The sequence below is a fragment of the Rissa tridactyla genome, chromosome 1 (genome assembly GCF_028500815.1).
Source record: "Rissa tridactyla isolate bRisTri1 chromosome 1, bRisTri1.patW.cur.20221130, whole genome shotgun sequence".
NCBI classification, from domain to species: Eukaryota; Metazoa; Chordata; class Aves; order Charadriiformes; family Laridae; genus Rissa; species Rissa tridactyla.
This window is the reverse complement of record NC_071466.1, coordinates 93,491,101-93,505,348: the sequence shown is the minus strand read 5'-3', so window position 1 is coordinate 93,505,348 and position 14,248 is coordinate 93,491,101. Positions and strand designations below refer to the sequence as shown.

The following is a 14,248-nucleotide window of genomic DNA, read 5'->3' as shown; positions in this document are numbered from 1 at the left end:
GTAGAGGTGCTCCAGCCCTCTGATCATCTTCATGGCCTTCCTCTGGACTCACTTGAACAGTCCGTGTCCTTTTCGTGTTGGGGGCTCCAGAGATGCACACAGTACTCCAGGTGGGGTCTCATCAGAGCAGAGTAGAGGGGCAGAATCACCTCCCTTGATCTGCTGGCCAAGCTGCTTCTGATGCAGCTCAGGATGCAGTTGGCTTTCTGGGCTGCGAGCACACATTGCCTGCTCATGTTGAGCTTCTCATCAACCAACACCCACAAGTCCTTCACCTCAGGGCTGCTCTCAATCCAATCTTACTTGACCTAAATATAAGGAAGTGAATTGTGAATCTGCTGTTATAAAGGAAAGCATTATCTTAGTTAAAACTAAATGAAGTTCTTAAACCTATATTTTACAATCCTTCAAAAAAGTTGTTGCCGTAAGTGGCTATGCATTATTATATAGTTGGAGACCAGTTGGCAGCATGAGTTCCTTTCTCATCTATTAAGTAGATAATTGTCATTTAACCCTAGCTTATTTCCCCCTGGGGGCATGGGGGAGAGAGTCAGAAGGGTAGAAGTGAGAAAATTCGTGAGTTCAGATAAAGACAGCATAACAGGTAAAGCAAAAGCTGCACGCCCAAGCAAAGCAAAACAAGGAATTCATTCACTACTTCCCATAGGCAGGCAGGTGTTCAGCCATCTCCATCATGTGTAACAGTTCCTTGGAAAGATAAAATGCCATAACTCTGAATGTCCCCCTCTTCCTTCTTCTTCCCCCAGCTTTGTACATGGAGGATGATGTCATATGGTCCTTTGGCCAGTTGGGGACAGCTATCACCTCCCACTTCTTGTGGACCCCCAGCCTACTCACTGGTGGGGTGGTGTGAGAAGCATAAAAGGCCTTGACTCTGTGTGAGCACTGCTCAACAGTAATGAAAACACCCCTGTGTTATCATCCCTGTTTTCAGCACAAATCCAAAACATAGCCTCATACCAGATACTGTGAAGAAAATTAACGCCACCCCAGCCAAAACCAGTACAGTAATATTAGTCTATATCTTCCTTCTTGCTCATACTCTTTTGATTTGCCTCAATACTGAAAGTAAAACTAGCAGGATACAGCAGACTACAGACTTCTAAGTCATCATGTGAGGAAACTACTGGTGGGCAGGAGTTAGTCGGATTAGAGGAACTGCTTGTGTTCAGAAATACCTTGTTTTACACAAACTGAGAATTATAAATTCTGTAAGTGTTTTAGCTGTTGTTTGTCTAAAGCATTGCAACTAGCAAGGATATAAATATATAAATATAAATATAAATATAAATTTGATAGATCCTTGTACAGAAAATAGGATATATTATCAAATCGGAGACTGTGGTTACTTGCAGCTGTATTATTGGCAGATCTGGTACAACACACTGCATGCTCTTGCCTGGTATTTTTGGGGACGGGGGAAAAGACATGTTGGGGGTTGGGGCTTTTTTGAGGTGGTGAATAATGCTTCCGGGTTTTGTCATCTCCTTTCAGCTCTTCTCAAGCTTTAGTCAGTGTTGTTATTGTAGAAGAGTATGCCTGACATAAATTCATCAGGCTCCATTGCCATGCTTGGAAAGATTTGTGCTCCAGATTTGCTTTCCTGTGAGCTAAATAATTTAGAAAGACTAGAGGATGTCTTAAAGATGCGCTGCACCTGCATTGTGAATGGCTAGATGCTTAGTTTCAAGGAGGAAGAAAGAGTAGTTTGGCTACTCTGTGAATGTTGCGTTAGTGAACTGCGTAAGAATCATAGAATGGTTTGACTTGGAAGCGACCTTAAAGATCATCTAGTTCCAACCCCCCTGCAGGAGTATGATCTCCAGCTACTTAGCCGAGGAGAAACAACTGATGGCTAAGATTGAAGCATCAGGCTTCCTGAATGCTTTTTATTTTTACATTTCCAAGTGCTTTGGAAGGATTAGAAGTATGGGAGACTCCATTTATACCGAAGAAATTGAGCGAAGCAATTTGATGTGTAGACCAATATCATACACAGGAGTGAATATCCCACTTCCGTTGCCCAAATTCACTATGGCATAAATGCATGGGAAAGAAGCTGTTGCTTTTTCTTGCCTCCTAAAGCAACTTTTTACTAGAAGTGCTGGAAAGCAGAGATAAGAAGCAGATGACTTTTTTTTTATTTCCTCCTCTTCCACCCCCCCAAAAAATATGAAACTACCTCAAAAGTGATGCTTAAAAATCTCAGCATAGCTCAGGCATGAGCTAAGTTCTGTTACTGGTCATAGGAGAGCTCCTTTTCGACTGAAGGAATTAATTTGAAACTGAGAAGGGAAAAAAACTTGGAGCTGTGTAATAAAGGTCTTGAAATTTTGTATTAGTCATTAGGACTAGAGATAAATGTAACACAGCTGAAATTTTAGGACAAAAAACACTGTAGATGGGAGAAAGTGGGGTTGCAAGATAATATTTTCATGGTATTTACATATTCTGGAAAAAAAAGGTCATCTGTAGCATAGAAAAATCTGAAAATTACTCTGTTCATTGTGGGTTTTTAAAATAGCAAACAGGTTAGAGCTGCTTAACATTTAATTTAAACATATTTGTAATATTAATGTTCTTGAATAATGTCCAAAGATACCTTTCTTTGCCACTTAGTAAATAACTTTGTACATGCTTCCTAATGTTTCCAAGGAAAGTCTATTTGTCATAACATTATTATGGATATAATGTTAATCTTCAGATTTGATAAGAGACTTTACGCCCTTTGAAGAGAAAGGCATATTAAAATAGGACAGTTGCTCCATCTAGTGTTTTTTTTTCATTTAACAAGTGTTAACATAATTACTTGGAAAGAGAGTAGCCTTCATTTCTTTGAAAATTACTATATTTGGAATTCTAATACCACATTACTTAGAAAACTTTGGATTTTTGTAGAAAAATATATCAAAGAAAAATTATAATGACTTATTCAAAGTGGTTTGTTGATAGCCGTTGTTTCAAATAGCCCCTCGCTGTCCAGTGAATTATTTAGTCAGAACTTTATGCTGATTGTTTAGCACTTTTACAGCAACTGCATTGGGCTGTCACCCTTATCCTCTCATTGAAAGGCAGCTTTTGCTCTTGTGTTGTTATCTCACACTATTTAGCAAATCTAAAAAGAGGAAAGCCATGTCTTCAATTTTCCTGGTGATCCTTGGTTTCAGTGTTGTAACTGTGTAGCCAGTGCCAGAGGAAAGGAAAAGGTGACTGAGACACACAACAGGATAGTTTACTGTCATTTATAGGAGGGATCATTTATGAACATTTTCACTTAGAGTATGAGAAGAGGCACGGGTAAGTTGAGGTCTGTAAACATGGACACTTTATAACTTCTTAGCGCTCATTGGTTTTTAACTCTTAATCCTATTTGTGAGGTGAGAAATGGCATAGTGACAAATATACTGAGAATATATATTATTCTTCACATCTAGTGTCTGAAATTACCTCTATAGTGTAGGAGTGATAGCAATTGACACTCACTGGAAGGCATGATGACTGGATTTAAAACAGCTTTGCATCTCTAGCCACTGGCTGTTTGCTGAAGGCAAATGCTGTTAATGAACGTACTCTACAACAACCTCTAGATTGTAATTTGCCTTAGCCATAAGTGATTTCTTACATACGAGAAATGTAGTGGATCTATCAGAATGTCTGCAAAGCACTCCGTGTTACAGTTCAGGATTTACTGCTCAGGCTGGGGAAGGGTAGGATGGGTAAGTGGCTAAAGGAGGAGAAGTATCAGGGTGATAAGATGATACTAGTGAAGTTTCTGAAAATTTAAACTTGGGATCGATAGTATTTTCTTTGATGCCTTGGTGTGCATTACAGAAATGTGCTGATCTTCATGTTGATGAGGCTAAACTAAATGTATCACAAGTGTAGAGGGATTTCCAGAATATCATTCAGGAAGGAAATAAAATTATTTGAGGACTGAACTAAAAAAAATAGGAAGGGAAAAATATTTATTAGGACAAATAAGCTGTTGAATTAGGAGATAAGAACAATACTGTTTATCAACTAATGGCGCATCAGATACAAATATAGAGGAGGAATATAGACAGCAGGGAATTAGTTCATCACAGAATAATTCTGCCTGTGGGCATTGTATACTGCAAAGTTGTTCTTTGACATGTTCTAGGCAGCAAAGAGCTACAAGCTGAGGAACATCAATGGTGAGCTGGGCATTTCAGTCCAGTCATGCAGTAATTCCGTAATGTTGTTCTTGGATCTGAGTTGTATCATTCCCTGCCAGCTCAATATGTGGGCAAATGGTCTTAGTCTGCCCAAGATACACAGTGGTGACATGCCTGGTGCGGTTTTGTTTGGGGAGGGAAGGAAAAAACAAATGAGCAAAGGATTATACTCCGTGATAGCCACATGACAACAGGGTACTTCATGACTTGTGTTCATATGTGAACTTGTACAACATCCAAGTTGTTGTATAAATACGTGGAAGGTCGGTTCACGGACATTACTTCACTGTCATTATCTTACCGTGGCAGCGTGTAAAAAACAAAAGGCAAAATGATGAGTTTAAAATACACCATTGTCTTTTGCTAGATGATGTTGGCTATAAGGACCACAATAGAACTTTATAAGGTAAATTGCACAGATGGAAGGTTTATAGTCAGTCAGCCCTTTGATTATTAATAAAAATTGCATTTGTTTTTATTGTGAAATATAAACAAATTAACACTTGCTGTTACTTTGTGGTTTGCGGAAGGTATTTGATTAACAGGGGACTTGTGGTAGGACTTGAGTATCACACTCTGCTGGGTATTTGGGTTAGAAATTCCATGCATAGAAAAACAAAATGCAGGTAAGTTGTGAAATGCCTTAAAGGTGAGGTTTATTGCGTATTTAATACAGAAAAGGAAGGGAAAGCTAGAACAAAGAATCATTTTTGAACAAGTAAATGTGGTGATCTCTGCAAGGGAGTTTTGAGTGGGAATCTGAGGTGGGCATATGGCTTGGTATGATCCAGAAAATCAATTTGTGGGGGACTTCCATGAAAATTTGAATGGCATGGATTAAAAATGTGAAGATGTTTTTTCAGACATGCTCTGGAGTAAGAGACTGTAAACGAACTCAGCTGACATGTGCTTGTCTGCCGAGAGAGGGCAGTGAGAGCAGTATAAGATAGTATCTCTCTTGTGGAATAGCAGAAGGAAAGACTAATTGAAAAACTAAACCATGAGTGCTGCGTAAAGAATAAATCCTCTGCTGCAGATTGAATTTTTAGGTGGGGAGCAACCTAACGTGCACATTGAAGTAAGGTAATTATTTAGAGTAATCATCTCAAGTGATTTGGTTTTAGTGTCTTCCATGGATTTATTTTAACAAATCCTACATGCACTCAACTTTATTGGGTCAGAAAGGTAATATTGCATTACTTTTTTATGTCAAAAGCATTGTTGTACTTAGGAGATTTAAAGACTATATTGATCCTTTGATATCAATCTAGAGTTAATATAGTTTGTAACTGCAGCTGTGCTCAGAAAGGAAATGTCCAATCATCATAGTGGAATGATTAAGTGCCATATTCTGCCTCTATTTCCTGGCTTTATACAAGCTCAACAGAAGAGAGAATATTTTTTTTCCAAGGTAATTGAAAAATGTCTATATGTTAAGGATATTTATGTGCTGCAAAAAGCTACTTAGAATTAACTTCCATGCCTTTTAATCCTTTTCTGCCCCCTCTTTGCAGCCCTTTTGAGGGCAGGAGGCTTTTTTTGTGGAGATATATTTATCTCTGGAAGAAACTGCAAGTGACAGAGCAATCTGTTATCTGAGATCAGCTCTGTCAAGACGCTGTCTGCTGTGGCTAATACTTACCACCATCTGATGAATCTTTGGGCCGTTGGATGTGTTCCTGATTATTTTGTTGTACTATAAAAACTGTCCCAAATTCTCCCATTCCTCTTTGAGGGGGGATGTTGCAGAGGCAGGGGCCTACTCCTTTTTTTTAAGAAATGAAGAAATGATCACTGGTAAACATTTTGCTCTGTCAGTTTCCATCCTATGCCAGGCTAATACCAGGCTGTTCTTCAGAAAGCTGGTCTCTGGGGTCCTAATTACCTGCAGTTTGAGAATGGAGCAAGCACCAGAAGTAATACAATTTTCCCTGCAGCCAAGGGAGTTTGGTACTGAGCGACTGGTAAACTCATCTTCATTGTTATCAGATGTCTGACGTTCTGTGGTCTTCTCCAGTTTACTGCTGCTTTGTGCCAAACATCCTAGTTGCCATAATAGCTGACAGCAGCGAGAGAGACAGGTTTAGGTATAGATTTAAGTAAGGTGAAAGAAGCGGTCATTACTTTATTGTGTACTTTGCCTATACGGTTGCTGACTGCGAGGAGAGTGGGGAATGGAGAGCATGTTGGAAGCAGGGAGGGGCAACACTTTCCATAACCTGATTTTGGGGACTGGTTTGTACAGTGCTTACTGAGTTTGAAGAACCAGAGGTGGACAGGGTGGCAGTCCCATATAGCAGAGAAACCTCTAGGCTGACCAAATTCTGTCTTAACTCTTAAAACAGATTCCCTTGTTTCTCATTTTGCCTGTGTTGCTGGCAAGGCCCAAACCAGATACTTGTGTGAAACAGAGGGCAGTACAGCGTTACTGTTCAGTCTTTTTGAATAAAGTATACGCTGGATTTGGGGGCTTTGCTGTAGCTCAGCAATTCTTGAGTGAAATAACAGTCCTTAGGCAGCTGCTCTAATTTAACTAACTTAATGTATTCCTTATTGTGGACTTCAAGAGCACTACTTTGTCCTAGAGACTACTTTGGTAGAACTTCACGTCACCGATCCTTCTTATATTTGGCAGAGGTGTGGCAATCATAATTAGATCTTGATTATAGATAATTTATATACAGATTTATATGTTTTTATGTTGTAATCCAGACCATTAGCTTTAAAATTGGGTGTTCTCTACCTTAAAATGTGTTGAACAGTCCTAAGTCATAGTTGCAAAAATATGCTTTCATCATTCTGCTGAAATCAGATAGATTTCAGATTATCAGATAGTTATGGAGTTAATGCTTGCATCTTGTTGAATACACAGTATTCCAGTTTTATGGTGTCTCCTAGTCTTAAAATTTCATGAGAACATTTATTAAATATGCAGTTATTATATGGAGAATGGCAGATAACATTATATTTCAAGCATTACAATTGATTTAATGTTATGTAGGATCAGAAATAAAGCTGAGGTAGGAAGCTCTTAACTGGCAGCACAGTTCAATTTCAGGGATGAGAATCTGGTACCGGCACAGAGATTCGCTGAATCATGCAGGAATTTTCTTTTCCTTCCACCCCCGAATTTACAATTCTTTATAAAATTAAGATTTCTGCACGTTTCATTACTTCACAGTCATATTTCTTCTCCTTTAATAAGTGTTCAAATAGTATTATGGGGAGTTGCTTTATCAACAGTATTCCTAAGAGTTTATAATTTGAATATAGAATATTGGGCTGGGATTAAGACAGTGTGTGATTCTTTTTTCTTCTGCTTTCATTATTTATTGCTCAGTCTTTCACACCATGTTGTTAAATGGAGTCACAAAGGTCACAGTGCAGAAGGAAAAAAAGGGAGGCATAAATACTTGATCAAATATGGAACTCTTGTATTATGTTTTCATTTCTGTGTGTGTAGATTTCTGTAGCACCTGATTTTACGTTACATCCTTGTACTGTAGTTCTTATAAATATTGAGCATATTGTTATAAAGAATTAATTCCTCCCAAGGTATAATTGGAATTCAGGTTCTTTTTTTAGTAGATTTTCAATTGCATGTAAATGATACAACCTATATTTATAGAACAAACTGAAAGATACATCTGATTCTTTTTTTCTAGGTCTTTATGTTCTATTGCTTTCATTGTATTGCTGCAAAAGGAAAATCAGTTATAAACGAGATATAAATATAAGAATCAGAATCATAGAATCTTCACGGTGGGAAAGGACCTTTGAGATCATCAAGTCCAACCAAACAACCTACAATTTCTGCCACTAGAGCATGCCCTGAAGTGCCACATCTAGACGTTTCTTAAACACCTCTAGGGATGGTGACTCAACCACCTCCCTGGGCAGGCTGCTCCAGTGCCTGACCACTCTTTCAGTAAAGTAATTCTCCCTCATATCTGATCTAACCCTCCCCTGCCACAACTTCAGACCATTTCCTCTGGTCCTGTCATTATTCACCTGGGAGAAGAGGCCAACACCCACCTCTCTCCAACCTCCTTTCAGGTAGTTGTAGAGGGCAATGAGGTCTCCCCTCAGCCTCCTCTTCTCCAAGCTAAACATGCCCAGCTCCCTCAGCCTCTCCTCATATGACCTGGTCTCCAGACCCCTCACCAGCCTGGTAGCTCTCCTCTGGACACGCTCCAGCACTTCAATGTCCCTCTTGTCCAGAGGGGCCCAGAACTGAACACAGGACTCGAGGTGAGGCCTCACCAGTGCCGAGTACAGAGGCACGATCACTTCCCTGCTCCTGCTGGCCACGCTATCCCTGATACAAGCCAGAATGCTGTTGGCCTTCTTGGCCACCTGGGCCCACTGCTGGCTCATGTTCAGCTGGCCGTCCATCAGCACCCCCAGGTCCTTCTCTGCTGGGCAGCTTTCCAGGCACTCTTCCCCAAGCCTGTAGCGTTGCTTGGGGTTGTTGTGACCAAAATGCAGGACCCAGCACTTGGCCTTATTGGACCTCATAGAGTTGGCCTTGGCCCATCGATCCAGCCTGTCCGGGTCCCCCTGTAGAGCCTTCCTACCCTCAAGCAGATCAACACTGCCACCTAGTTTGGTGTCATCTGCAAACTTACTGAGGGTGCACTCAATCCCCTCATCCAGATCATTGATAAAGATATTAAACAAAACTGGCCCCAAAACTGAGCCCTGAGGGACACCACTGGTGACCGGTCGCCAAGAGGATTTCACCCCATTAATCACAACTCTCTGGGCATGGCCATCCAGCCAGTTTTTAACCCAGTGAAGAGTACACTTGTCTATGCCATGATTCGCCAGCTTCTCCAGGAGAATGCTGTGGGGGACGGTGTGAAAGGCCTTACCAAAGTCCAGACAGACAACGTCCGCAGCCTTCCCCGCATACAGAAGGCGGGTCACATGGTCATAGATAGAGATCAGGTTGGTTAAGCAGGACCTCCCTTTCCTAAACCCATGCTGGCTGGCCCTGATCCCTTGGCTGCCCTGCACTTGCCGTGAGAGCTCACTCAAGATGATCCTCTCCATCATCTTTCCTGGTATAGAAGTCAGGCTGACAGGCCTGTAGTTTCCTGGATCCTCCTTCCGACCCTTCTTGTAGATGGGCGTCACATTAGCCACCCTCCAGTCATCTGGCACCTGCCCCGTTGACCAGGATTGTTGATGAATGATGGAGAGAGGCTTGGTGAGCTCTCCCGCCAGCTCCCTGAATACTCAAGAACATGTGATGCAATGAAGAAATGCAATCAAGAAAGCAGTTTAGCACAACTGTGGAAAAAAATTGTCTCAAGCCTCTTGTTTTAAAAACTTCATTAGGTACTGAATCACAGTTTGATTTTTCTACAATTCAGCAATTTAAATCGCTGCATATGGTAACCTTCAGTTTGAACTGCTACCTTCTGAATAGATAACAAAAATTAAGATCAGTTTTAAAGGAGTTGATGAGAGAATCCAGACTGTAAGAAAAAAGATTGTACAGTAAAATCTAGTTAAAAAGTGTAGGCAGAGAGTTGGAAATCTTAATTTGCACTTTTTAAAGTTTTAGCTGTAGGAAAATTATAATCTGCTGTTGATTAGTAATTACATTCTACAACAAATTTGAGTCACTTTGAAAACACTGTCATCTAATGGTCATATTTCCTGCTTGAATATCCTTCATAATATCATCAGCACAAGCTGGGACAGAAATCTTACAGGTATGAACGCTGCATTTGGTGAGCCAGATAGGCCTCACATCCTCAGCTGAGCCAACAGAACTTGTGATACACTTTCTTCAGTGTGAGAGCCACTTGTTTCATGTCTTCCAAAAAACATCAGCTTGTAAAATCAGCATCTTTATTGTGAAAATTGTTGCATCTGTTCAGCTGTCAAATCACGGTCTTAAAAATGAAAAATTACTTCTGTGTTTCCAGATTTTAGACTGAATAGTTTTATGAGCTATCTAATGAAATATGGGCGGTTTAAAACTGTCATTTGCTGAGAGAAATTGCTGCTTGTTCACTTGTTTAAACAACCAGTTAAACATGTTTACTGTCAATGCTATTTTTACAAACTTTATGTGTAAACAAAATGTCTTACTGAACTTCTCTGTCTCTTAGGTTTGATTCGGATACAACAGAGCTCCATAGCTGGATGACCCGCTCAGAAGCAGTGCTTCAGAGTCCTGAGTTTGCGATATTTCGAAAGGAAGGCAATCTCTCAGATCTCAGAGAAAGAGTCAATGTAGGAGAAAGTACTCATATATATGTGTTTTAGTTTGTCTTATAGTATCGTAGTATATCGTGAAACTTCATTAAAATATATGGTGATACATACTCCTAGAACTCAAACAGAAGGAACACCGTTACTCTGTTGAAGTTAGTTTTCCTGCTGCTTTTTTCTCACTGTCTGCTTGTCTATCATAAATTAGCTGTGATAAGATTGAGGAACACTGAATTTCCTGACTCTAAATATACGTTTTAAAATTTCATGTTAAAACATATTTTTCTTGCAATAATTTTAATGTAATTGTTAATGTTATCATAATATTACTGCTAGTAAGTATCCATTACAATGTAGTCTCCTGAATTTAGTTCATGGCACCACTTCATGTTACATGAAATATACATAAATATCTATACATAAACAATATACAAAATGGATCAAATATACAGAGAAGATTTGATGGGTTCAAATGCTTCGATACTGGGGTAGTGGGATTATGTACTACATAAATAGATTTACAGTTAATTTTCTGAGTGCTTCAGTCTTCATTGTAGGTAAAATTAAAAAGAAACAAGAATAACAATAAAAAGAAAATGCTGCTGTCTCCCCTTCATATATTCCCATTTTGAGGAACATAACAATTTCAAGGATGGCAGATTAGCTAGTCTTGACCTAGATATTACGCTAGGTACCTGCACTGCCAGATTTCCCTAACCGATAAGATGTTCCGCCTCATATTGTCAGTTTCTAAGACTTTATGAAAGCATTAAAGGGTCCAGGAGCCATGGTTCACTTTCCACCTCCTTTCTTTTCTTTGCTTCTGAGGAGGTGGTGATGGCTGCAAGTAAAGGGGTGGAGATAGGTGAAGCAAAGCTAGCTGTGGTTCACCTATCTCCACCAACCACCAACTCTGGTGCCAGCTGGAGTTCCCAGCAGCTCTTGCCTTGCCTGTGTTGGTGCTGAGGAAAAACATTGGGGCTGGGAGGCCACTACCTGCCACATTTGTTCAGATCTCATTTAGGTTGGTAAAAACATACGTAATATTGGAGGAAGAGGGAGAGAGGAAAAAGAGGTGTGGAATTTGACCAATGCCCAGGCGTTGTAAGTTTGAATTCAAGACACTGCAGATAGCAGGAGATATTGCATATCTTTCTTTGGCCTTCTTGGAAATTGAATAACTGGACGGTTAAGAAACCAATTTCCAGGTTCTTTAATGAAAAGTAATGCAGAAAAAGGATCTGCTTTGTATTGAGGGGTCTGAGACAAACCAGTAACTCTAAATAGAAATAAGACAAATGAACATGCATCGTTCATTAACATTGAAAATATTTTTAAAGACCAAGACTGGTTTTGATGTCGGAGAGTATCACTGCTTTTAAAATTAACACTTTACTGAGAAAATTAAGTTGCGTGTAGAAGTTTCTAGATGTTTTAAGGGAGAAAACATTCTGCTTATGTATATTAGTTTGATAGAGAGAACTCTGAAAGATGGCACTTGACAAGTACTGGATGGATTCTGTGTTGAACGTTTTTCAGTTAATGGAAGTCTTTGTGCACGATTTTCAAAAACCAAAAAAAAAAAAAAACAACAGATTTTTAAAATGCCAGGATTTATAGCTTGTCCTGACCTGATTTTTCCTGGTCTGGTCTCTGTCTCCATCCATAAAACTAGTAGCCAGGAAGTACTGTTCAGTTCATCGATTTGAGCGGTTTCATTATTGCGTGTTAACACTTTTTGTTTCTAATTCCCTCAAAATGAGGCTCAAATCAATGGAAAATAAGATAGTGTGTGTTTTAATATATTATAATCTCTAGTAAAGCTGTAGAAGGTGTATAAAAAAAGATGAAACGCCAAAAAGGAAAACATGTTAGTGATAATTGATCAAGATTGTGTTGTACTGACATATTTTACTGACTTAGTCATACACCAGTGACCACGTCCACATGCATGGAGAAGTCCCATCTTGCCCTTACTGGCTATCATTTAGTGTTTTTCCCTATATGACAATATATGTCTATTGGTGTAGCACAGAGCACCTGTGCTTGTCTGACCTACCATTTGTTGCTCACCACTCAGTAGGTGCTGAGTCCGAGAGCCTTTTCTTAATGACTATTCTTTTGAGGACAGGTTACTAGTTGGATGATTTTTTTTTCTTGTTGTGGCAGCTTGCTCCTACTCTTCATTTTTCTTGGATGAGGGGTCACTTCCATATGATATAGTGCAAGTGCATCTGTTGTATAATGGAGGGGCACAGACTTCAGAAATGACAGCCTCAAGGAAAGCTCTTTTGCCATCATTGATGATTCATCAAGTTCAAAAGCCTGCTCCCATCCCAGCTCAGAGGAGACGGAGCCAAGAGCGCAGGCTGTATGAAATGCACTGACTGTGTTTGCAAAGCCAGCTGCTCTTCACAAACTGGCAGGAAATTAGCCTTTGGCAGATGTGTTATGTAGATTGAATATATTAGACGTGCACAAAAAGCCCATTCCTGTATCTGGGGAGAAGCGAAAATATTTATAGCCCTTCTCTGCTACAAAAGAAGGATATTTGCCTTACCTGGCCAGAGAGACTGGGTGCCATAAGCATAGGAGTTTCATTGTGGAATGACCATGCTACTCCTAAATACTGAAGACACCCAAACGCTAATGCCGCAAACATCATTACGCTGCATGACACTGTTATTGTGTTCCAGTTATTATGTATATTTTACTAAAACCAGACGTAACAGTGACCCAGGCCTTTTTTTGTTTTTTCTTAAGCCATAATGAGCTTTCAATATTGCAAGTTCAAATATATGAAGGTTCAGGTGCAAAAAATTAAAATTTGCTAGATAGAAAATCGTGCTTAATAATAAGTCAAGTTTGAGACTATGTATCAATAAACTGGGAATAAAACTCCTTGAAAGGAGTTTTGGTTAGCCAAGAAAAGAAGCACCTAGGAATTCACAATCAAAGGTAAACATATAAGGAACAGATGTAAAGGAAAATGTCAGATATCCTAGATAATTAAATTTGTTTTCTTGGCATTCTCCAAAGCCCCATTCTTGTTTGTTCGTTTTGCTTTGGTGACCTTTTTCAGATGTGCTTTGTTGGGCCTGGGTATTTGAAAGCTGAATCGCTGTCAGAGCTGGTGATAATGTTGCCATCTCCTGCCCCTGGGGGTAATTGGTCAGAGTCACAGGAGGTCAGGGAATACTGCTACCACGCATCCTTTTACAGAGCCCTCGGAGTAGGATGTTGATTAGATATGAATAACATACGAATTCCTTGGCCTGGCAGTGTTTTCTAGGTTACAAAGTCATTAACTGCCAACTAAAAACTCAGGGTCAAATGAAACGCTCAGCGTTGTGAAAATAGCCTCCTCACCTTCAGCTGGCATTTAGCTAAGGATGAACTTTTAGTGTTATTAAATCTGTTAAAACTAGGCTACTATACATTTGCATTGCCAGTTACAAAGTAGTCCATAAGAGAATTAATCCCCAATTGGATGAAAGCCTGTAAAGGTAACTTTTTTTCTCATATTGATGTATTTTTTCTGAAAAATCTTCTATAGACAAAAAGGGTAGAAAAGGGGGAAGTTTTATATTGGGAAATATTTTGAAGTGACTTTGCAGCTACCACAGCTTTTCATCAAAAAAAAGTGTTGATTGCAATGTACAGAATCTAAGGGTTTCAAAACTTCATAAACCTTTTCAAGCTTATGCCAGCCCGCTTGTGTCATGAATGGACCCGAGTCTAGAATCTTATCCCTTTTAGTAAAGGACAAAAATAACAAAACATAGCCAAAGACATAAATAGCT

General features: G+C 39.6%; 1 protein-coding gene across 10 annotated transcripts in view; it reads left to right on the top strand.

The window, feature by feature from the left end:
* The window catches only part of DMD (dystrophin), a 1,301,546-nt gene that overhangs the window by 530,534 nt on the left and 756,764 nt on the right, over positions 1 to 14,248 (top strand). For all 10 annotated transcript variants that reach the window (XM_054189211.1, XM_054189212.1, XM_054189209.1 and 7 more), the window contains one exon: positions 10,343 to 10,466. In XM_054189211.1, coding sequence (XP_054045186.1) covers positions 10,343 to 10,466 — 124 coding nt within the window. The remainder of the gene's footprint in view (positions 1 to 10,342; positions 10,467 to 14,248) is intronic.